The sequence below is a fragment of the Oncorhynchus tshawytscha genome, linkage group LG01 (genome assembly GCF_018296145.1).
Source record: "Oncorhynchus tshawytscha isolate Ot180627B linkage group LG01, Otsh_v2.0, whole genome shotgun sequence".
In the NCBI taxonomy this organism is placed as follows: Eukaryota; Metazoa; Chordata; class Actinopteri; order Salmoniformes; family Salmonidae; genus Oncorhynchus; species Oncorhynchus tshawytscha.
The window spans coordinates 81190755-81215346 of NC_056429.1; the positions used below are offsets into that span (position 1 = coordinate 81190755).

The following is a 24592-nucleotide window of genomic DNA, read 5'->3' on the forward strand; positions in this document are numbered from 1 at the left end:
AAAATAGCTGTGCTACGACGCTTCCCATCCAACCTGACAGAGCTTGTGAGGATCTGCACAGAAGAATGGGAGAAATTCCCCAAATACAGGTGTGCCAAGCTTGTAGCGTCATACCCAGGAAGACTTGAGGCTGTAATCGCTGCCAAAGGTGCTTCAACAAAGTACAGAGTAAAGAATCTCAATATTTTTATAAATGCCCCCCGGAAGTTTGTGGAAGGCTATCCTGAAACGTTTGACCCAAGTTAAACAATTTAATGGCCATGCTACCAAATACTAATGGAATGCATGTAAACTTCTGACCCACTGGGAATGTGATGATTTTGTATTTTCTACATTGTATAATAATAGTGAGGACATCAAAACTAAATGACACATATGGAATCATGTAGTAACCAAATAAGTTTTAAACTACTAAAAATATATTTCATATTTTATATTCTTCAATATAGCCACCCCTTGCCTTTGACAACTTTTCATGCGCTTGGAATTCTCTCAACCAGCTTCACCTGGAATGCTTTTACAACAGTCTTCTATGGTCAGGGTGTGACAGTACACCCCCCCCAAGGTGCGGACTCCGGCCGCAAAACCTGAACCTATAGGGGAGGGTCTGGGTGGACATCTGTCCGCGGTGGCGGCTCTGGTGCTGGACGTGGCCCCCACTTCACCATAGTCTTAGTCCCCCACCTTGTCCGCTTGCGTAGCTTCCTAGCCACGGCGACCCTACTTAATGACCCCACTGGATAGAGGGGCAGCTCGGGACAGAGGAGCGGCAGCTCGGGACAGAGGGGCGGCAGCTCGGGACAGAGGGGCGGAAGCTCGGGACAGAGGGGCTCTGGCGCCTCTGGGCTGAGGGGCGGCCCCTGGCTGACTGGCGGCCCCTGGCTGACTGGCGGCCCCTGGCTGACTGGCGGCCCCTGGCTGACTGGCGGCCCCTGGCAGACTGGCGGCACTGGCGGCGCTGGGCAGACTGGCGGCACTTGCGGCGCTGGGCAGACGGGTGGCTCAGGCGGCGCTGGGCAGACGGGTGGCTCAGGCGGCGCTGGGCAGACGGGTGGCTCAGGCGGCGCTGGGCAGACGGGAGGCTCAGATGGCGCTGGGCAGACGGGAAGCTCAGATGGCGCTGGGCAGACGGGAAGCTCTGGCAACGCTGGAGAGGAAGGCTCTGGCAGCGCTGGACTGAGTAGCTCTCGTAGCGCCGAACAGGCGGGAGACTCCGGTTGCGCTGGAGAAGCGGGAGACTCCGGCAGCGCTGGAGAGGCGAGGCGCACTGTAGGCCTGATGCGTGGTGCTGGCACTGGTGGTACTGGGCCGAGGACACGCACAGGAAGCCTGGTGCGGGGAGCTGCTACCGGAGGGCTGGGGTGTGGAGGTGGTACTGGATAGACCGGACCGTGCAGGCGCACTGGAGCTCTTGAGCACCGAGCCTGCCCAACCTTACCCGGTTGAATGGTCCCGGTCACTCTGCCAGTGTGGCGAGGTGGAATAGCCCGCACTGGGCTATGCAGGCGAACCGGGGACACCGTGCGCAAGGCTGGTGCCATGTAAGCCGGCCCAAGGAGACGCACTGGAGACCAGCTGCGTAGAACCGGCTTCATGGCACTTGGCTCAATGCCCACTCTAGCCCGGCCGATACACGGAGCTGGAATGTACCGCACCGGGCTATGCACCCGCACTGGGGACACCGTGCGTGCGCTTCACAGCATAACACGGTGCCTGTCCGGTCTCTCTAGCCCCCCGGTAAGCACAGGGAGTTTGCGCAGGTTTCCTACCTGGCATAGCCATACTCCCTGTGAGCCCCCCCCCCAATACATTTTTGGGGCTGACTCTCGGGCTTCCGTCCACGCCGCCGTGCTTGCTTCGCCAACTCCATTCTCCGATAACCTTCCGCGCACTGCTCCATCGAATCCCAGGCGGGCTCCGGCACTCTCCCTGGGTCGACCGCCCACCTGTCTATCTCCTCCCAAGAAGTATAGTCCATACTCTTGCAGTCCAAACCGTACTCCCATGTCCATTCCTCTTTGCGTTGCTGTTGCCCGTTACCACGCCGCTTGGTCCTGTTGTGGTGGGTGATTCTGTAACGGTTCTCTTGTGGTGAAGGAGAGGAGGACCAAAACGCTGCGTGGTGGTTATTCATGTTTCTTTAATGAAGACGCTATACATGAATAAACTAACGAAAACAATAAACGTGCGAACTCAAAACAGCCCTATCTGGTGCAAAACACAAAGACAGGAACAATCACCCACAAACACACAGTGAAACCCAGGCTACCTAAATATGGTTCCCAATCAGAGACAATGACTAACACCTGCCTCTGATTGAGAACCATATCAGGCCAGACATAGAAATAGACAAACAAGACATCCAACATAGAATGCCCAACCAGATCACACCCTGACCAACCAAAACATAGAAACATACAAAGCAAACTATGGTCAGGGTGTGACACCATCACACCTCCTCCGCCATGCTTCATGGTGGGAACCACACATGCTGAGATCATCCGTTCACCTACTCTGCATCTCACAAAGACACAGCGGTTGGAACTAAAAAATAAAAAATGTGTACTCCTCAGAACAAAATACAGATTTTCACAGGTTTAAAGTCCATTGCTCATGTTTTTTGGCCCAAGCAATTCTCTTCTTCTTATTGTTGACTTTAAGTAGTTGTTTCTTTGCAGGAATTTGAACATGAATGCCTGATTCACGCAGTCTCCTCTGAACAGTTGATGTTGAGATGTGTCTGTTACTTTAACTCTGTGAAGCGTTTATTTGGGTTACAATTTCTGAGGCTGGTAACTTTAATGAACTCATCCTCTGCAGCAGAGGTAACTCTGGGTCTTCCTTTCCTGTGGCGTTCCTCATGAGAGCCAGTTTGATCATAGTACTTGATGGTTTTTGCGATTGCACTTGAAGAAACACTCAAAGTTCTTGAAATGTTCTATATTGACTGACCTTCATGTCTTAAAGTAATGATGGACTGTTGTTTCTTTTTGCTTATTTGAGCTGTTCTTGCCATAATATGGACTTGGTCTTTTACCAAATAGGGCTATCTTCTGTATACCACCTCTACCTTGTCACAACACAACTGACTGGCTCAAACGTATTAAGACGGAAAGCAATTCCACAAATGAATTTATAAAAAGGCACACCTATTAATTTAAATGCATTCCAGGTGACTACCTCATGAAGCTGGTTGAGAGAATGCCAAGTGTGTGCAAAGCTGTCATCAAGGCTATCACGACTTCCGCCGAAGTCGGCTCCTCTCCTTGTTCTGGCGGCTTTCGGCGATCGACGTCACCGGCTTTCTAGCCATCACCGCTCCATTTTTCATATATCCATTTGTCTTGTCTTGTTTCCATACACACCTGGTTTTCATTTCCCCAATCAATCTACTTGTATTTAACCCTCTGTTTACCATCATGTTTTGTGTGTAATTGTTTCATGTTTTGTGGTGTTAGTTTAAGCACTTTACTTTTATGTTCCGTTTTTTGAGCGTGTTTGATTTATCTAGTGCTCGCGTTTTTGGAACTTTAATAAAAGTGCGCCTGTTCATTATACTCTGCTCTCCTGCACCTGACTTAGCCTCCAATACACCATTGACAAAGGCAAATGGTATTTAGAATATCATTTACAAATCTAGTGAGGTTTATTGTCACCTTATTGGGATATACAGTGCATTCGGAAAGTATTCAGACCCCTTAACTTTTTCCACATTTTGTAACGTTACAGCCTTATTCTGAAATGGATTAAATAAAAAAATCCCCTCATCAATCTACACACAATACCCCATAATGACAAAGTGGAAAACAGGTCTTGGAAATCTTTGCAAATGTATTAAAAATAAAAACAGAAATATTTACATAAGTATATGTATAAGTATGGGGCCAGCTGATGCACTTCCTTTTCCATTTCTTCTTGCATTCTGAAACTTTTGCGGGTTGACAGGGGAAATTTACCACTGACAACTGAATCATTGATCAACAACAGAAGATACTGTGAAACGGCTGGGGGGTGCAACATCGGTGTTTGGGGGTGAGTTAGGAGGAGAGGGGCTTTTCAGTGTCAGCGACTCCCCAGGTCCAACAAGCTCTATCACGTTCTCCTTCTTCGACAGCCAGAAGGCTGGGTAGAGAGGCTCCAGAAAGTCAGCCTTGTATTTGTGAATGAGGGTCATGCCGACAGCATTATCCACCCCATAGAAGGCCAGTAGGCCACAGCTGAATTCCACATAGACCCCAATACGTGTGAACTTCTCCACTTTCAGAGGCGTCTCCACATCACTGTGCCAGGCAGAGAAGCTGCGGCCGTTCCATTGTAGACACCATGAGAAGTCATTGCCAGTAATGCAGCTGTTGTTCTTTGGGCCCTTGCGATCGATGCTCTTGTAGGTGAGTCCGACGTACGTGCCCTCACCGCTCACGTCCACCTCGAAGTAGTGTCGACCAACATAGAAGCTCTCTGTGGCCAGTACCTGGCGCCAGTTCTCAAAGCGCTCAGGGACATCGGGGTACGGGTGTTGCCAGGGTGTGGTGTTGGTCACCTTACTGTTTTCCTCAGTCAGACGCAGGAACTTATGGGCCGTGTCTGCGTCAAAACTCACAGGCCCGGCATCTGCACAGCGTGAGAGAGAATAACAAGAACATAACAGTAATGAGAAAGAATAGCAAAACAGGATCAACAACTTAGGCAAGGCTAACTTTACACATCCAAAACAACAATACTGCAATAATACATGAGCATTCAAGTGCCGGGGCGGCAGGGTAGCCTAGTGGTTAGAGCGTTGGACTAGTAACCAAAAGGTTGCAAGTTTGAATCCCTGAGCTGACAAGGTACAAATCTGTCGTTCTGCCCCTGAACAGGTAGTTAACCCACTGTTCCTAGGCTGTCATTGAAAATAAGAATTTGTTCTTAACTGACTTGCCTAGTAAAATAAAGGTTAAAAAAATTGAAGGATTGTTTTGCTTCTATAAGGACCTGAATGGTATAGAAGAGACTTACACTTTAGAAAGTCATCCCGCGTCTTTGGGTCTGGCACAGTCATGTTCTGTTTGGCTGCGATTGTTTCATGGACTGTGGTTTTTATCCCCATCTTGTCTGAAGAGTAGAGAGAGAGAAAAATCACATGTTTTAATGTAAAAAAATCACATGGCCAACTTCACTTTTTAACTCCCAGGCATGAATTTTCCTTTTGAATGTAGCTATTTTTTCTGCAAGGACAAATATGACATTGTGCATGAAAGAACACATAGTCACTGTAATACTAATCTCCTTCAGGCAACATTTTTTGTCCTTGATGTCTCAAATGTGGTGACTCACACAGCTCAGAGCTGGGCTTCACTCTAGTGACAGACAGTCCAAGATTAGACGCTCTCAACTGTTTTTATCTTTCTGAGACTTCAGTCAACCTGTTGTTACCAGAGCACTACACCTACTGTATGACACACTGTCTGAAGGATTGATCAGGTCTGCAGAGAAGTATGAACACATATGATCTCCCTGCTATCTGGAGCACAAAGCTGAAGTGTTATTCTTTCTCTTGTAACACTGTCACTTCCTGTTTACTTACTCCTTTCTGTATGACCAGGGTGAGGGATGCCGTGGTGTGTTGACCACAGGAGGTTTGTGGTACCTTAATTGGGGAGAACGTGCTTGTAGTAATGACTGGTGCAGAATCAGTGGAATAGTAGCAAATACATCAAACACATGGTTTCCAGGTTTTTGATGCCATTCCATTCACTCAGTTCTGGACATTATTATGAGCCGTTCTCCCCTCAGCAGCCTCCTGTGGTGCTGACCCTTCCCAGCAAATAAACATAGATCGGGACTTGCTGAGGCTTGCCGCCAGCCGCTATGGCAGTTTTTTCCTTTGCTCGCCAAACGGTGACTGCACTCACCATTTTTGCAGGTCTCTTTGAGTGTCTCTATGAAATTGGACAGCAGCTTCTCACACAGCTCCTGTGTGGAGGTAACAATTACTCTGCTGAAGGAGTTGAGCCGGTCCATAAGGCCGATGTGTAACCCAGGTAGGGTAATGTCAGGGCTGTCCTTCTTCCACTTAGAGTACTCCTGTAAAACACACAACACAGCTTCGTTCACTGTTTTGGACCTGGTTGGCAAATAATGATGAACTGTATTAATGTCGCCATGTCCATACTTGTACATCAAGCTGCCTTGCACTACAGAAACAGGAGATGGGCGCATGCCCCTATGGGCCATTCTGGGTTGTTCCAAAGGGCAGGGTAGCCTAGTTGTTAGAGCGTTGGACTAGTAACTGAAAGGTTGCAAGTTCAAATCCCTGAGCTGACAAGGTACAAATCTGTTGTTCTGCCCCTGAACAGGCAGTTAACCCACTGTTCCTAGGCAATCATTGAAAATAAGAGTTTGTTCTTAACTGACTTGCCTAGAAAAATAAAAATGTTTTTTTTTAAACTTAATGTTAATGGCAGCCTTGAAAAAAGAAGCATGGCTTGGGTACAACTTTAGGTTAGTTCTACCTTAATCATGCTTCATGATAAAGCTAATACGTAAGATAGCAGCGCTTACGCAGCACATACAGTGGGGCAAAAAAGTATTTAGTCAGCCACCAATTGTGCAAGGAGAGATGAGAGGAGAGAGGCCTGTTATTTTCATCATAGGTACACTTCAACTATGACAGACAAAATTAGAAAAAAAATCCAGAAAATCACATTGTAGGATTTGTAATGAATTTATTTGCAAATTATGGTGGAAAATAAGTATTTGGTCAATAACAAAAGTTTCTCATTACTTTGTTATATACCCTTTGTTGGCAATGACAGAGGTCAAACGTTTTCTGTAAGTCTTTTTGAACAAGGTTTTCACACACTGTTGCTGGTATTTTGGCCCATTCCTCCATGCAGATCTCCTCTAGAGCAGTGATGTTTTGGGGCTGTTGCTGGGCAACACTGACTTTCAACTACCTCCAAAGATATTCTATGGGGTTGAGAGCTGGAGACTGGCTAGGCCACTCTAGGACCTTGAAATGCTTCTTACAAAGCCACTCCTTCATTGCCCGGGCGGTGTGTTTAGGATCCTTGTCATGCTGAAAGACCCAGCCACATTTCATCTTAAATGCCCTTGCTGATGGAAGGAGGTTTTCACTCAAAATCTCACAATACATGGCCCCATTCATTCTTTCCTTTACACGGATCAGTCGTCCTGGTCCCTTTGCAGAAAACCAGCCCCAAAGCATGATGTTTCCACCCCCATGCTTCACAGTAGGTATGGTGTTCTTTGGATGCAACTCAGAATTCTTTGTCCTCCAAACACGACCAGTTGAGTTTTTACCAAAAAGTTATATTTTGGTTTCATCTGACCATATGACATTCTCCCAATCTTCTTCTGAATCATCCAAATGCTCTCTGGCAAACTTCAGACGGGCCTGGACATGTACTGGCTTAAGCAGGGGGACACGTCTGGCACTGCAGGATTTGAGTCCCTGGTGGCGTAGTGTGTTGCTGATGGTAGGCTTTGTTACTTTGGTCCCAGCTCTCTGCAGGTCATTCACTAGGTCCCCCCGTGTGGTTCTGGGATTTTTGCTCACCGTTCTTGTGATCATTTTGACCCCACGGGGTGAGATCTTGCGTGGAGCCCCAGATCGAGGGAGATTATCAGTGGTCTTGTATGTCTTCCATTTCCTAATAATTGCTCCCACAGTTGATTTCTTCAAACCAAGCTGCTTACCTATTGCAGATTCAGTCTTCCCAGCCTGGTGCAGGTCTACAATTTTGTTTCTGGTGTCCTTTGACAGCTCTTTGGTCTTGGCCATAGTGGAGTTTGGAGTGTGACTGTTTGAGGTTGTGGACAGGTGTCTTTTATACTGATAACAAGTTCAAACAGGTGCCATTAATACAGGTAACGAGTGGAGGACAGAGGAGCCTCTTAAAGAAGAAGTTACAGGTTTGTGAGAGCCAGAAATCTTGCTTGTTTGTAGGTGACCAAATACTTATTTTCCACAATAATTTGCAAATAAATTCATTAAAAATCCTACAATGTGATTTTCTGGATATTTTTTCTCATTTTGTCTGTCATAGTTGAAGTGTAACTATGATGAAAATTACAGGCCTCTCTCATCTTTTTAAGTGGGAGAACTTGCACAATTGGTGGCTGACTAAATACTTTTTTGCCCCACTGTACGAAAGTTCAAGTTTGTGAATGACTATTGAGTCATTTGGCATTGTCAACACAACAATCTCAGAATCCACCAGACCAGAGAAAACCACCTTACCTGTAGGAAGTCCACCTGATTCATGTTTCATGATTAAAGTGAATACGTATGATAGCAGCGCTGTGGCTTGAGTTAAGGTTCATGAATAACACTGCTGAGTTACAGCACTCCATCACCACAACCTTCTCAGTGTTCATGATTAACCCCCAAAGAGCTCTTGGCCCCTGAAAGTAATTGTATGTGCAGCCACTACTTCAAAACTAACCACCATGAGAACCATGAATGAGTGAATAACACTACCGACTCCCTTGGCACCACCTCCATGTCAGTCTCCACCATAAACCATCATAAATCACCAGGCCATATGAGAACCACCTTACTTGTAGGAAGTCCACGTCGTTCTTGTTCTTCGAGAGCTTTTTCAACTGCTCTTGTGTCTTCTTCAGCTCAGTGCACTTCTGCTCCAGGTGTACCTTGATCCCCTCGGTCTGTCTGAGAGCCTGCTTGTCCTCTCCCTCCAGGATCTCTGTCACCTTTAAGTTTAGGTTCAGGTTTAGGTTTATTTGAAAATCTTGTTTCATATGAAAAAACATACATAAAATATGATGTCATACTATATATTTTTTTAAAGCAGGTGAAAAGAATAGATCAGCCTACATATATGCACATTGCATACAACATAGACATATCACTTAATCAATATACAGGGTGACCTCTCTCTTGGCCCGCTCCACCGCAGCCTGCAGCTCCATAAACTGGCTGTCAATCACCTCACGGACCGCCATCACTGAATTCTAGATGGGGATATGCCAAAGGTGTTTTCGGGTCAGTTACACAATTGTGTATGTATTATCAGGTATATGGACATAGGGGATAAGGTGACGGCTGATTAGTGTTAGATAGATAGAGATAATAGATTCAATCATAGCCACGGGAAGTACGGGCACCCCCTGAAAAATCTGAATATTATATATATATAGTACCAATCAAAAGTTTGGACACACCTACTCCTTCAAGGGTTTTTCTTTATTTTTATTACTTTTCTGTGTTGTAGAATTTCTGTGCTGTTTCACCCTCTTGCCAAGAGTGGTGGTGTTGGACAAGTCCTCAGTGATGTGGACACAGAGGAACTGTGACTCGCTCTACTGCAGTCCCATTGATGGGGTTCGGGGCATGTTCCCTCCTCTGCTTCCTGAAGTCAACAATCAACTCCTTTGTTTAGCTGATGTTGAGGGAGAGGTTGATGTCATGACACCACAATGCCAGTTCACTTACCTCCTCCCGATACAGTAGTCTGACTCGTTATTGTTGGTTATCAGGCCTACAACCATGGTGTCATCAGCAAACTTGATGATGGAGTTGGTGTCGTGCAAAGCCATGCAGTCGTGGGTGAACAGAGTACAGCAGAGGACTGAGGACACACCCCTGGGGGCCCCTGTGTTAAGAGTCAGTGTGGAGGAGGTGTTCTTGCCAATCCTTACAGCCTGTGGTCTTCCCGTCAGGAAGTCCAGGAACCGGTTGTAGAGGGTGGTGTCCAGAGTCAGAGCTCTATGCTTGGTGTCAAGGTTGGAGGGCACAGTGTTGAATTCTGAACTGTAGTCAAGGAACAGTATTCTCACATAGGTATTCCTCTTGTCCAGATGTGTTATGGTCGTGTGAATAGCGATGGGATTGGCGTTGTCCGTGAATCTGTTGGAGTGGTATGCAAGTTGGAGTGGGTCCAGTGTACCTAGCTTGCTGGCCTTGATGTGGGCCACACAAACCAGTAGATTCCATTTACTACACATGGGTAAACTTGTTGGGGTGGGTGGATCTTATAACTGGGGACTTATAGATCAGAGGTTTCAATAGTGTTTACTGCCTGTGAGAAATTGTGACATGCCTCTGTTTTTGTGTCACTGACTGTGTGGGTTACCTGGAATCTGCAAACACATTGATGAAGCAATGCTACATAGCACTTTGTTGACAAGACAACAGTCAAATCTATCAGCAGGATTGTCAGGGGTCGTCATAGTCTTAGCCTTTGACATCATCCTTTAAACAGGTAAATGGGACACTGCAGCATATTGTACCTCAAAGGAAACCGTGTTAAGTTGGAGTTGGTTGATGGCATTCTCTGCTGCCGCCACTGTCTTCACCATCTCTGTTTGTTTATCTCGTAATTCCCTCTGGCAGGAAAAGGGAGAGGAAGACAAAGAGAGGAAAATTCAGTGACTGCACACATAGCCACAGCAGTGTTATCACCCTGCAAATATGTCCAATTGTTATGTGACTCTTATCAGCACCTCACAATCCTTTCAAGTTGCACCCACCACTCGCCATTATACAATCAGTTTGTCATGTTATGTAAATAAGTGGCAAGAGAAATTATGAAGAACGACAACAGCTTTTAATTTCATCTGTTTTCTTTATTTACTTTCAACATCAGAAAACATTCCAAAATGTGTCATTCAAGAGTCTTTACTCATTAGAAGAAAAAAAAAGTAAAACATTGTGAAATATACGTTGTGATGATACTGAAGATTATACCATGGGCCTCAGACTCGGAGGCCTAACACAGCTTAATATTACTTACTGTGTTTGACCTCTGAGACGCAGAGGCCTATAGTCTGCCCTGTAGATAATCTTGGCATTCAGCAATGAATAAACTGCAGACAGGGTCTAGGCTAGGATCATCCAACAAGCAAACAGGCTGTTCTGGTCTTGCATTTTCTGGTGACCTACTGCTTCTTCTAGTGACCTATTGAAAACAGTACAATAATGATATACCAAATTAAGATGTGTGATGTATGCCTCTTGTTTTGATGACAAAACAAAAGTAACCTACACACCTGTGGAAGTTCGTTGCTTTCAGGGTCCAGCCCCAACTGACAGGTTGAATACCATGTGCCTTTGTTGTTGTTTTTTTAAGGGATAAGGGGCTGAGCTCTAGATGATTCTAACAGGCAATCAGGGCTGTATGTAAATATATAAACATTTGTATCTCCACGCCCACACAGTCAGACTGAGAATTTCAGTGGCTCAAGACGGCTCAGGGAAATACATGATTTTTACAAAAATATAGTGATTTATTAGACATAAAGAGATGATTTTAAAATGAAATTAAAAAGACTACATTGGAGGCAGTTAAGAAATATATATTAAAACGTTTAATGAAAAAAGTTTAATAGCTTTGTGGCTCTATTTGTGCTAGTAGTTATTGTACTGTGTACAGTCTATTCACTACCTCTGTTTCTGTCCATTACAGAACCACCACCATTCTACATCCCCATGCATCCTTTCATGTGTGAATAAAGATTCCCTGACCAACAAAACACGTCAAGCCGGGTCTCTCTCTTTCATGGTTGTTCGAGCTCGATTTGTGACTTTTCTGACACCACTACACTATGAGGGCCCACAGAGACCACACAGGATACTTGCCACACAGCCCATCTGCGGTCCAATGGAGTAAGGCTCTGGGGTATGCAGTGGACTACCACCATTTGGATTATGCCCCCAACCTGGGACCTGTGGGAGCTCCACACCTGACGACAGGACTTATATGGCCCCTCTCCTTTATATGGCCCCTCTCCAGATTGCAGGACTCAGACGTCGATCGGCTGTTGCAGGAGTTGGGGGCATAGGGTGCTTCTTCTCCAAACCGTGGAGGCGGGAAGCCATGATGCATTTTCCACCTGCTGTACTCTTGCAGGAGTTCCTGCTACACTACCACCCTGAATTGTTGGACTTGTCCCCGTCCCTGAGACACAAGTGGGCGGCCTCAATGTTGGGGGAGCTGGTGACAGCCCGCAGAGAGACTTGCAGCCACCCAGGTTCTGCATTGCAGAGCAGCATGCTCTGCCACCCCTCCCAGCTCTAGAGGTGACCCTGCAGTTCTCCTGCCAGCTTATAGTCCAGTGGTCACCTGTGCAGGAGCAAGCTCAGCCAGCACCAGTACCAGCTCCTCTACCATGGCCGCTGTTGGCAGCACCAAGGCCAGTCCAGCGACCCCCAGGACTACAGACAGTCCAGTCCGGGGCCCGCAGCGAGGGTGCCCAGTCCGGGGCCCGCAGCGAGGGTGCCCAGTCTAGGGCCCGCAGCGAGGGTCCCCAGTCCGGGGTCGGCGGCGAGGGTCCCCACACCAAAGCGGGGTGAGCCAGAGGTGGAGCGGGGTCTACGTCCCGCAACAGAGCCACCACTGCGGATAGATGCCCACCCGGACCCTCCCCTATAGGTTCAGGTTTTGCGGCCAGAGTCCGCACCTTTGGGGAGGGGGGGGCCCTGACCTTAGAGAGCCGTTTTATTTCTCTATTTGGTTAGGTCAGGGTGTGATGTGGGGTTGGCATTCTATGTTTTGTTTTCTATGTTTCTTTATTTCTATCGTTGTTTCTGATTGGGAATCATACTTAGGTAGCCCTTTTAGGTAGCCCTTTTTCCCTCCTTTCAGTGTGGGTAGTTGACTTGTGTTAGTGGCACGTAGCCCTGATAAGCTTCACGGTTGTTTGGTTATTTCTTATTTTGTTGACAACATTTTATATAAATAAAAGAAAATGTACACTCACAACGCTGCACCTTCGTCTCCTTGCAACAACGCCCGTGACATATTATCAGACCATAGATGGGCTAAATGCACATTTCAGATGAGTGTGTTTGTGTCAATGCACATTTTCATGAGACTCACTTCTCATCCTTCTAGAAACCTGTGCTGCTGTGCTGTAGGCAGGGTTGGGTAGGTTACTTTCTAAATGTAATCCGTCACAGTTGCTAGTTACCTGTCCAAAATTGTAATCAGTAACATAACCTTTGGATTACCCAAACTCAGTAACGTAATGTGATTACTTTCAGTTACTTTTAGATTACTTTCCCCTTAAGAGGCATTAAAAGAACACAAAAATACATAATACCAATTAAAATACAATGTTAGAGTTTACATAATTGGCCATTAATGGATGTTGCATTTTACTTTATGGGTTAGTTATGTATGCTTCTTCTAACCAATTGCTTTTTACTATAAAATAATATGATTAGGCTATATCTTTACAATAAAAACCCTTGATCTTCAAGAATAGGACTTGGAAATATGGATTAGCCAAAATTTCTTAAGTTTTCTTAGTTCTTAATTTCTTAGTTTTCTTAAATTAAACTATTTTTTGTTTACAGTATGAAGCACAATACCACGGAGGAGTTTAGAAGGGAACTCCCTCAAACTTTTATTCCATAGGCTGGGATCCGCACTATGCAGCTGTTGCAAGAGCACATTTTTCACTGGCCACATAAACAATGATTGATAGGCAGCTCAAGCTTTTTCACAAATTATATTGAGCAATAAAAGCCCCACTCGTGATCTTCTTAAATTAAACTTGTTTTTGAGAGTATGAAGCACAACGCCGGAGGTGTTTAGAAGGGAACTCCCTCAAATAGGCTGTCATCCACTATGCAGCTGTTGCAAGAGCACATATTTTCACTGGTCCGCAAAAACAATGATTGATAGGCAGCTTAAGCTTCTTCAATTGAACCATTATTGGGTTAAAATACACATATACGTTTGTGAACAGCCATCCACAACAACCACACTCCGTAAATCGCAAATAGCTACATGAGAGAGCAGCAGTGTGATTCACATCAACGCGCTATGTAGATATCAATAATACGTTATATCCGTATCGCCCGCAAGCTACACCACTGCTGTCGTCCTTACCTCCAAGCTTTTATTTAAGTTGGATAATTGTGGGATGCCGGCAGTAGTCACATTATTAGAAGACATAGCTTGGACTGTAGCCTACAAAAGCATATCCCTGCTCTTCTTTTATTATTTGTATTACTTTTTCCGCCATCCATCAAACGCATTTGGTGTGTCATCATAGTGGTCTCTGATTTGTGGTCAGACTTGCTACGGTGGAACAAACTTAAACTTGCATCACTGAACATAATAAATGGCTCTCTATCCACCGGATGTGTACCTCTCTCATCTCCCATTCCTCTCAATTTTTTTTGAAAAAGCTGTTGCGCACCAAATCCCTGTCTTCCTGAAGACAAATAATGTATACAAAATGCTTCTGTCTGGTTTTAGACCACATCATAGCACTGAGACTGCACTCGTGAAGGTGGTAAATTACATTGTAATGGCATCAGACCAAGGCTCTGCGTCTGTCCTCGTACTCCTAGACCTTAGTGCTGCCTTGACACCATCTATCATCATATTTTTGGGGAGAGATTATAAACCCTAATTGGTCTACACGATGGGTTCTTTTTCAGCATGTGACCCAAATTAGAAATTCTGTGCTTTCCTGGGACCCAAGTTTAGGAAAATATGCAACTATATATACATATCAGTCGATTTCATTGTCCGTATGTCTAAAAAAATGCAATTTAGACAAAAACAAATAACAATGAAGTGCCCATAAATATTTGTTTTATTAAAAACACTCTTGCATACCTGTCTAGGTTGGTACTGTTGCTGTTAAAATACAAGAAATTATTTAATTCTAAACTGGAATAAACAGATTGATCACATCACACAGATATATAACAGAACACACACACAGGCTTTTTGATCCTACAATCCTAAGTAACAGTACATATCAATTATCACATGTACATATTACTATAGACATTATTGTTGATAGAAAGTCTAGGTTGGAACTGTTGCTGTTAAAATACAACACATATATTTTATTCTGAACTGGAATAAAATGATTGATCACACCACACAGATGTAGACCAGAAAACACACACGTACACACAGTCCTAAAAAGAGGTTTTTGACAATGCAATAGTCACGCCCTGACCATAGTAAACTGTTTATTCTCTATGTTGGTTGGGGCGTGATAGTGACTAGGGTGGGTCATCTAGGTTTTTGTATGTCTATGTTGGCCTGATATGGTTCCCAATCAGAGACAGCTGTTTATCGTTGTCTCTGATTGGGGATCATATTTAGGTAGCCATTTCCTCATTTGTGTTTGCGGGATCTTGTCTTAGGATAGTTGCCTGTGTGCACCAGTAGCGTCACGGTTCGTTTGTGCTTGTTTGTTTTGCTGAGTTTCGGTATATTAAAAATATGTGGAACTCTACTCACGCTGCGCCTTGGTCTACTCATTACGATGAGCGTGACAGCAATAATAACGTCATGTTCAGCATTGACACTGTTTCTGTACTTGAGAACCCTGACTGGATCAGAACATTTACTGCTTTCTCAGTCAGGCAGGAGACTACGTCCTGCTGTAGATGAGCAACCCAGAGCTGTGAGTGTTTGCCTCAAAAAGCATTTTGCTTCAATCAGTTTATTCCAGTTCAGAATAAGAATTATTACTTGTATTTTAACATCAGCAGTTCCAACCTAGACTTGTTTTTAACAATAATTTATACAGTAAAATGTACAGTAGGCCTGAATTTTTCACCTTCATCTGTACTGTTTCCTAGTGTTTTATCAGTAGCTAGCTAGCTTGCTTCGGCTAACGTTAGCTATTAGCTGTGTAACTTTACAAGGCCAGGGGATTGTTTGAAAGAGAATCTCACATCTACAAGAGATAGTACTCCCTTATTTCTGCTCATCATCGCCTGTTATAAAGTGACAACAATGCTTTGCTAGTTCACTTTTCCACTTTCGAAGCACTGTTTCCTGAAGCATTCTGCCCTGTTCTGAAAGAGCTCCCTGGCTTTAACGTCATGTTGTGGATGTTTGGTCAGGACATGTCGTTTTATTAATTTTTAAATTTTGAGAGACTGATCACTAAGTACTTCCCACACAAAACACATTGTGGGTGCTCCTCGTTATTTCTCAAAGTGTATTTGAAAGAGACAAAGTCATCACTGTATTTGCGTTTCATGACGATTGAGCTCAGTCAGAACTTGTGGCTAGCATGAGTCCATTTCATGACAGTGGTGGGTGATGTCGAGTGGGAATGACAAGTCAGTGGCGCATCGTCTGCTGCTGAACAACAGCACTGCAGCGTGTGGATCGCAGAGTGATCTTCAAGAAAACTACAGAAAAAAGATCTGGGAAAACCACGAAGCACACAGGCATCACCCTCTATCTCTCCCACTCCCGTAGCTACCAAATTGAGCATTAATTAAATAACTATACATTTACGTTGCGACCCATACTTTAAGGAACGCTGGTCTACACGGACAAGTTCTTGCCTGATTTAGTTCTTATCTGTTGGAAAGATATAAGTTAGTCTCTGTGGATGGTTTGTCCTCTGACAAATCAATTGTAAGTTTCGGCGTTTCTCAAGGTTCCGTTTTTGGACCACTATTGTTTTCACTATGTATTCTGCCTCTTGGTGATGTCATTCGGAAAGTCAATGTCAACTTTCACTGCTATGCGGACGACACACAGCTGTACATTTCAATGAAACATGCTGAAGCCCCAAAATTGCCTACCCTGGAAGCCTGTGTTTCAGACACAAGGAAGTGGATGGCGGCAAATGTTTTACTTTTAAACTTGGACAAACAGATATGATAGTTCTAGGTCCCCAAGAAACAAAGATATCTGCAATTGGATCTGACAATTAATTTTGATGGTTGTACAGTCGTCTTAAATAAAAACTGAAGTACCTCGGCATTACTCTGGACCCTGATCTCTCTTTTGATGGACATATCACAAATATTTCAAGGACAGCTTTTTTCCATCTTCATAATATTGCATAAATCAGAAACTTTTTGTCAAAAAATTATGCAGAAAAGCTAATCCATGCTTTGTCACTTCTAGATTAGACTACTGCAATGCTCTACTCTCCGGCTACACAGATAAAGCACTAAATAAACTTCCGTTAGTACTAAACACGGCTGCTAGAATCCTGACTAGAACCAAAAAATGTGATCATATTACACCAGTGCTAGCCTCTCTCCTGTTAAGGCTAGGGCTGATTTCAAGGTTATAATGCTAACCTACAAAGAATTACATGGGCTTGCTCCTACCTATCTCTCTGACTTAGTCCTGCCGTACATACCTACAAGTACGCTATGGTCACAAGATGCAGGCCTCCTTATTGTCCCTAGAATTTCAAAGCAAACAGCTGTAGGCAGGGCTTTCTCCTATAGAGCTCCATTTTTGAGCAAAGATCTGCCTATCTATGTGAGAGACGTAGACTCGGTCTCGACCTTTAAGTCATTACTGAAGACTCATCTCTTCAGTAGGTCCTATGATTGAGTGTAGTCTGGCCCAGGGGTGCAAAGGTGAACAGCAAGGCATTGGAGCGACAAACTGCCCTTGCTGTCTCTGCCTGGCCGGCTTCCCTTTCTCCACTGGGATTCTCTGCCTCTGACCCTATTACGGGGGTTGAGTCACTGGCTTACTAGTGCTCTTCCATGTCATCCCTAGGAGGGTTGTGTCACTTGAGTGGGTTGAGTTACATACGTGATCTTCCTGTCCAGTTTTGAGCCCCCTCATGTGGTGGAAGAGATCTAGCTTGTCCTGGACATGCTGTTTTTGACTCTCTATCTCTGTTCCTCACCTGCTCTCTCGACCTCTGAATGCTCGGCCATGAAAAGCCAACTGGAATTTATTCCTGAGGTACTGACATGATACACCCTGTACAACCACTGTGATTATTATTTGACCCTGCTGGTCGTCAATGAACGTTTGAACATCTTGAAGAACAATTTGGCCTTAAATGGAAATGTACTCTTATAATCTCCACCCAGCACAGCCAGAAGAGGACAGGCCACCCCCTTGGAGCCTGGTTCCTCTCTAGGTTTCTTCCTAGGTTCCTGCGTTTCGAGTTTTTCTTCTACATCTGCATTGCTTGAAGTTTGGGGTTTCAGGATGGGTTTCTGTATAGCACTTTGTGACATATGCTAATGTAAATAGGGCTTTATAAATACATTTAATTCAGAAAACAGTGAAAGTAATCCTAGAAGTAAATGTCTATTTTTCAAAAGTATCTAATCTGAGTGAAATAATTTTGCTGGTAACGGTATGTCTATTGGTATGTTATCCTCCTCCCTTACCCAATATTTTAGTTCTCAATGTTTATTATGATTTTATTGACAAAGCAGAATAAAAAAATCTAAATATGAGGTAAACTCCCAGCAGAGCCCCAAGTCCAATGGGTATATCCTCTGGCGTGTTCATGTTAATGTGTTGATGTTCTCAGAATCCATAGCCAGAATGATTTTGAGGTGCATGGTGATGAAGCAGGTTTCCTGTTATATTCATCAGAGGTGTAGGGAGGGTGAAGACTGTGAATCCAAAAAATAGTAATAATACAGACGATTAACAAAACTTGCACATGGTGGTTTTTGTGGTGAATGTGAATGAAAAAAACTATTTTGATAATGGTTTTCATACACATACCATGTCCATAATGTAGATGCCTATGGGATATTAATTGAATAGGTAAGGGAGGAGGATGGTAAATGTGATCTGCATAACATACCCATACCAATTGACATACCTTTGCATGCCTCCTCATAAGTATACCTGCAGACACAGGCACAAAAGTGTGCAGTTCATCTGCACGCAATACAGCTAGTCTTCAACATACTCTTATAGCCTATATATTCTTATAGCCTATATATTCTGACCTCTTTGTTGATTGATATCCATTGAATTGTGTCCATTTTCTGTTTTTAGAAAGATTGGCACAAATATGAAAAGATAAATGGTATCATCATAAACATGATCAATTTAGATCATACAAGGGACAAACCTTACCTTAAATTGAGAAGATTTAAAGTGGCTGAGTTAACTTAAGTGCCTCAGTTAAATGCCTGCATCTGCTGTCCTTTCAAATCAAAATGTTTCAGTTGGGCAGTTACATTCCTGCAAGAACCCCCACCAACTAAGGAGGATCCTCAATGAACCCCCACCTCCTATGTGGTTCTTGGAAGAACCTTTTGTGGGCCATTTACAGTGTCAAGAACCCTAAGGTTCTTCAAAGAACTTTGAGGATCTTAGTTGAACCCTTGTCGAAACCTACATTTTTACAGCTAGTTTTTTTTGTAATCCGTTAATCCTTTACTCCCCAACCTTGGCTGTGGATGAGATGTGTGATCATTATGAGCACCCTATTGAAAGGCAACACTTTGAAAACTTCCCAGTCAGCCCAGTGTGTGACTTTCAATGTTGCATTTCCACATTCTAGCATGGTGCCAGATCTGATTATGCTGTCTTGCCAACTACCTATGTTCCTTGTCAAGGATGAAGTTAGCAAAACAGCACAAACAGATCTGGGACCAGGTTACTCAACATCTGCACTTGTGTCTTTCCCTCTCCCTTACCCTCAGTAGATTCCTGTTCAGGTCTGAACATGCTCTCCTTGCTCTGAAAAGACCCATACCTTGTTCTAAAGACAGGAACAGCAAAGCCACTCGACCTCTTTGGGTTTAAACCATTTGTAGATGATGTGTAAATTTGAATTATGTCAAAGACGGGGCCATCATTCAGTCCAGAATGTCGACACCTTCTCCCGAAGGGAATTCTATTGTCCTATATTGTCTCATAATTTGGCACAGAGACGCATATCTCACGTCACAAAACATTACTTACAGCTATTCATCTGTTGTGTCTTGTTATGTTGCGAGACAACAGTTAGAACCCTTGAAGGGAAACTGAGTCCAAAATCATGTGTCTCAAATGTTACCGAAATATCTTGTTTTGATGTTCCCTGAGCCAGCATTAAACAGTAACTCAACAAAGATAATTAGATACATCTAGATAAATGGCACAAACTGTTGTATAATGTTATGGGTCAGCACAGACAGAAGACTCTGCCTCCTGTTCAATCCCACCCTTATTCCATTATGTAATTCCTCAAAAGAGGTATTTGCTCAGGATGACACAAGAAGAACATGAGGAATGAGCTGTTGACGAAGAGGAGCTTTCCCTCCTCAGTCATACTTTGAGTTTAGTTCAGAATATGAGCTTATTGCAGCTACATTGCATGTAAATTACCAAGGATTCAGCTAGTAATTGAGTTGTTGCATGACTATTGTCAAATATTGACTTCTTGGATTGTCATACAATCCTATGTTTACTTAAGGAATGGCATTATTCCAAGTTTTGCAACAACTCACTGTGCAAATAACAGGTGTGAGCTAAACTGTAAAGCCCAACGTGCTGTCATTACTCAGAACTTTTGAGGAAATCCATTGCACATACTATGCATTATCTGAGATACAGTTAATTAAAGTGATTTCGTATTTTTACTCAAACAGATAGTTACTGTTTTGATTTGAATTTTTGAGTAACGCACCCACTTGCAGGTAGGGTTGCAAAATTCCCAGGTTTTCCAGAAATCCTGGTTGGAAATTTGCTGGAAAAGGAAGCAGAAAATATTGGAATTTTGTGAAAGTCACAGGAATTTTGCAACCCTACTTCCATGCCTGATGTGGCCTGAGGTATGAACTGGGGTACAATTATGCACTTATAACTAAAGGGTACCACTACAGTGACGACCAACCAGTGCTCCCTCACATTGGCTAACCGGACTATCTGCATTGTGTCCCGCCACCCACCACCCGCTGTTCATCATATATGCATAGTCACTTTAACCATATCTACATGTACATACTACCTCAATCAGCCTGAGTAACCGGTGTCTGTATGTAGCCTCGCTACTTTTATAGCCTCGCTACTGTATATAGCCTGTCTTTTTACTGTTGTTACATTTCTTTACCTACCTATTGTTCACCTAATACCTTTTTTGCACTACTGGTTAGAGCCTGTAAGTAAGCATTTCACTGTAAGGTCTACACCTGTTGTATTCGGCGCAAGTGACAAATAAACTTTGATTTGAAGTGTTTGTACCCCTTTAGGAACAAATCTAAACCTTTTTGCCTGAGAGTGTAATATAATGGCCTGAAATGGTTTACAGGCCACATCAGGCCTGCAAGTCACATTATGCTAGTTTGCAAGGTGATGTGTAATTCCTATTTGAATACAGCTTTTGTGGTGAAATTGTCTGATGTGGCATGTAAACCAGGAGATTCAGGCTGCAGTATTAGGGTAAAACTAGGCCCTCAAAATAAGGCAATATGAAATATGTATCCTATTGACTTAAATATATACATTTTAATGATAATATATATTTGCTTTGGATCTCACTTGGTGAAGGCTATAGGACAAAAACATGTATGACTGCAACAACCATGTCTCTGTCATTAATCAATACAGCCATGGGTAGTAACTCTACAATCCACTCGAAAGGCAAGACGACCTGGGAAATATACAATTAAGGCTTTACACTAAGCAATGTATTAATTTAACACTGAAAAGTATAGACCCGTATAGACATTGGAACAGTGTTACATTTAACACTCTCAGTGTTGATTTAACACGGGATAATTTGCTGTGTTGTACCAGCAGGAGTTGAAGCTCTCTCTGTGACAGAATGCACTAAGAATGTCAGTCAATATATTATTTTGGTCAGATTTTCCATTCTGTTTTCTTGATTTGCTGTCTCCTTGTGGTGTTTTTGTTTGAGTGCTAAACTGTATATGTTAGTCCAGAGTTTCCAGAATGTACTACTGTACTGTGAAACTTGGACAATAATCACACAGTGATATAGGACAACCTTTATATGGGAATATCCCTGTAATTGAATTAAAAGTAATCCTGTCGTCTTTGCAGTCGATATGAAAAGTCAACTTTATTAAAAAGGCAGTGTGTCATTACAGTGACTATAGACTGAGACCAAAACGACATAGCGGGACTCCATCATTCTCCATGTCCTGGCTGACAGAAGTGCTAACATAACCCCCACTGTTAAGACCTACAACCGGTCAGACACTACTATAGCCTAGCTGTTGTCAAATGTGTGAAGGCTCTAGTTGATACAAGTTCATTATTACTTTAAATAAGAGCAGCTGCCTTTGATGCAAGCCAAATTCATTATGGCATAAGACTTGGGTAAGAACATGTGGACTGATGAAGGACATCTTCTTTATATACTTTTTATGGACAAATTATGAAGTTTGCCATATTATCATTAAGGATACTAATACAAGCTCAGTGCAGGCTACCATGACAATAGCCAATGTATTACTACACGTGCTCATGCTGGTGAAATGTTCCTGGATGTTTTAGACTTACACACCTGTTGTAAGGCTTTGGATGAGTTTGTGAACAAAACATCCTGTTTAGAGAGAAGTGAGTTTTTATTCCACTCTAAACTGAGAATAAGAGAGAGGGTGAAAGATTGCATGCAGAAGAGAAAGTGCAATACCTCTATGGTTCTGCGCGCCTCTAACACAGGAACAGTGTTATGTCCCCTATGGTCTTCTGTCACACAGTCCTGACAGACACACACAGCATCAGAACAGCAGAACAGCTCCAGGGACCATTTGTGAATCTCACAGGTCCGTCTCTCGATGTCCCTCAGCGGCTCCACCAGACGGTGGTTCTGGAACTTGGGGTTCTCCAAGTGGGGCCTGAGGTGGGCCTCGCAGTAGGACACAAGGCAGGTGTGGCACGACTTTAGGGCCATGCACGGGCTCGTCTCCATACATGAGTCACACACAACATCATCGAGTCCCAATGACTCTACTTTCACCTCTTCCTTGACCTCTTCTTCGTTTGCCTTGTATTCTTCCTTTGCATTCTCTTCTTTTGCTTTCTCTTCCTTTGATTTCTTGTTCACCCCATCCTCATTCACTTCCTCTGCAGGCTGTGGAGGGTCACTCTCTTTCTCTTTCCTTTTCTCTTCTGTTTTTGTAGGGTCCTCTGCTTCCTCCAGGTCTTCCTTTATCATTGTTTCCTCTGCGGTCTTTGAATCCTGGGCTTCTATGTCCTTTTCATATTTTTCTTTGGTTTTGATCACCGGTGGAGACTCAGCCACCATTCCATTCAACGTTCCATTCTGTTCCACAGGTGCAGTTTCAGGCTTGCCAGAGCTCTGTAGACACTCAGGACAGCCTTTACCTTTCTTCCCCAAGCAGGAGGCACAGACTGAGTGGCCACAGGTAGCGAACTTATCCTTATTGAGAGCACTGGAACACACAGTGCAGCAGAGTTTCTGGTCTGGTTTGGATTTTGACTCGTTTTCTGTGTCTGCCATGTCTCTCTCTACAGTAGTTTCCTCTGCTCTCTTACTCTCTCTGAGACGAACTTCCTCAGCCGCTCCTGTTCCGTTCTGCATCTGCCTCTGGCTAACCCGAGTCAGTTTCTTCCTGGATCCCTCTGGAGTCTCCCAAGCCACACCTCAACTATGTGAATTCTATAGTAAGTAGGGTAGTATTCTATAGTAAACGGATGTATTTTTTTCATGTGGGAGCACTCCCCTTTTACTTCCTTGTGTGTCAGATCACAGAGAAAAAGAAGCAACATGGGTGGAACTCATGTTACAGATTGTACACAGAGGTGTAGTAGTGCTCTCGTCTGTGTGTAATGGTTTTAATGCTGGATTTGATCATGACTTGATAATTGACGATAACACTATCAGATGATTATACAAAGGTGTCTATCAAGCCTTTAATTATTAATTGATTCCCCATATTTTCTGATAAGAAAAACTAGGGTATCCTACAAGAGGAATAGGCTTGTCCTTCATATTTCCAAGCGGTTGGTCAATTTCAAAATTCTGAAATGCAGGGAAGTTCAATTCAAAGGCAAGTATTGATTGAATCTTTGAGATTTAATAGAGGCCAGGGCCCGTATCCACAAAGTGTCTCAGAGTAGAAAAATTGGTCGTAAGTGCTGAGAATAGAGACAATTTACTCCTACTCTTATGTGCAAAAAATAAAAGCTATGCACGAAGCCTCTTTAGTCATAAGTGTCACACCTAGTCGGCAGATATTATGGAGACCTCAAGGCCTGTCCTAAGCAGTTACCAGCAGGTGTCTTGACAATAGAAAAAGGCAGTGAGTCAGTGGTTCCTGCACCATAGACAGGCAATTGGTTTGGAGTTGTTGAAAAAATGTTTTGATATTTCTACATTATCAACCCATAAATTATAGACCTATATGCGACAAAATATTTTGTGTGTTTGACAATGATTTCACATTAGGCCAAATTCACATGATATGCTTAAATACTTATAACAACTAGGCTAATAAATAATTTTATTTTGATTATTTAATAAACCTACATCATGTTATTTCAAGTTATCCCTCCTGAGCGCAAAGTCATGTTGTTCAAAAAATATGCCTAAGCTTATAAATTAGGCAATTGAAAGCGTCTACGGCCTATGTTAACTTGGATCGTGTTCAGTAAAAATGATAGACCTTTCAAACATTTATGCAACATTATCGGCAAGTAACTTGATGCCTACTGTGCCAAATTTTTTAAGTTGTTGAACGGGAGTGACGAGCGTGTTGATACAATGGTAATATTACCAAAATTCAGCTTTTAACCACCATCATTGAGTGGTGTAAGTTGAGCCATTCAGCATCACTCCGTCAAGGGACATATAGTGTTCTTTCTAACAAAGATATCTACATATATTTACAGATGTTGTGTATCCCTGGAAATATATCAGCACTCATGTA

At 43.4% G+C, this 24592-nt stretch overlaps 1 protein-coding gene across 1 annotated transcript; it reads right to left on the reverse strand.

Annotated features, from left to right (window-relative positions):
- Positions 1 to 3615: 3615 nt before the first annotated feature.
- Positions 3616 to 23381, reverse strand: LOC112257933 (tripartite motif-containing protein 16). Its single transcript, XM_024431886.2, has 7 exons — positions 22333 to 23381; positions 10258 to 10353; positions 8899 to 8979; positions 8566 to 8718; positions 5895 to 6066; positions 4999 to 5094; positions 3616 to 4611 (listed from the first exon to the last, which is right to left on the reverse strand). The coding sequence occupies exons 1-7, from the start codon at positions 23242 to 23244 to the stop codon at positions 3971 to 3973; spliced, it is 2151 nt and encodes a 716-aa protein (XP_024287654.1). The 5' UTR covers positions 23245 to 23381; the 3' UTR covers positions 3616 to 3970.
- Between the last annotated feature and the right edge of the window lie 1211 nt (positions 23382 to 24592).

Bases quoted from the DNA above. Each gene is read 5' to 3' on its own strand.
- LOC112257933 (XM_024431886.2), bottom strand. From the start codon at position 23,244: ATGCAGAACGGAACAGGAGCGGCTGAGGAAGTTCGTCTCAGAGAGAGT. The intron at 10,354-22,332 runs GTATTGCACTTT...TTTTCCTGCCAG, and splicing joins AGGCGCGCAGAACCATAGAG to AGGGAATTACGAGATAAACA. The intron at 5,095-5,894 runs GTGAGTGCAGTC...TCTACTCTTCAG, and splicing joins CAAAGAGACCTGCAAAAATG to ACAAGATGGGGATAAAAACC.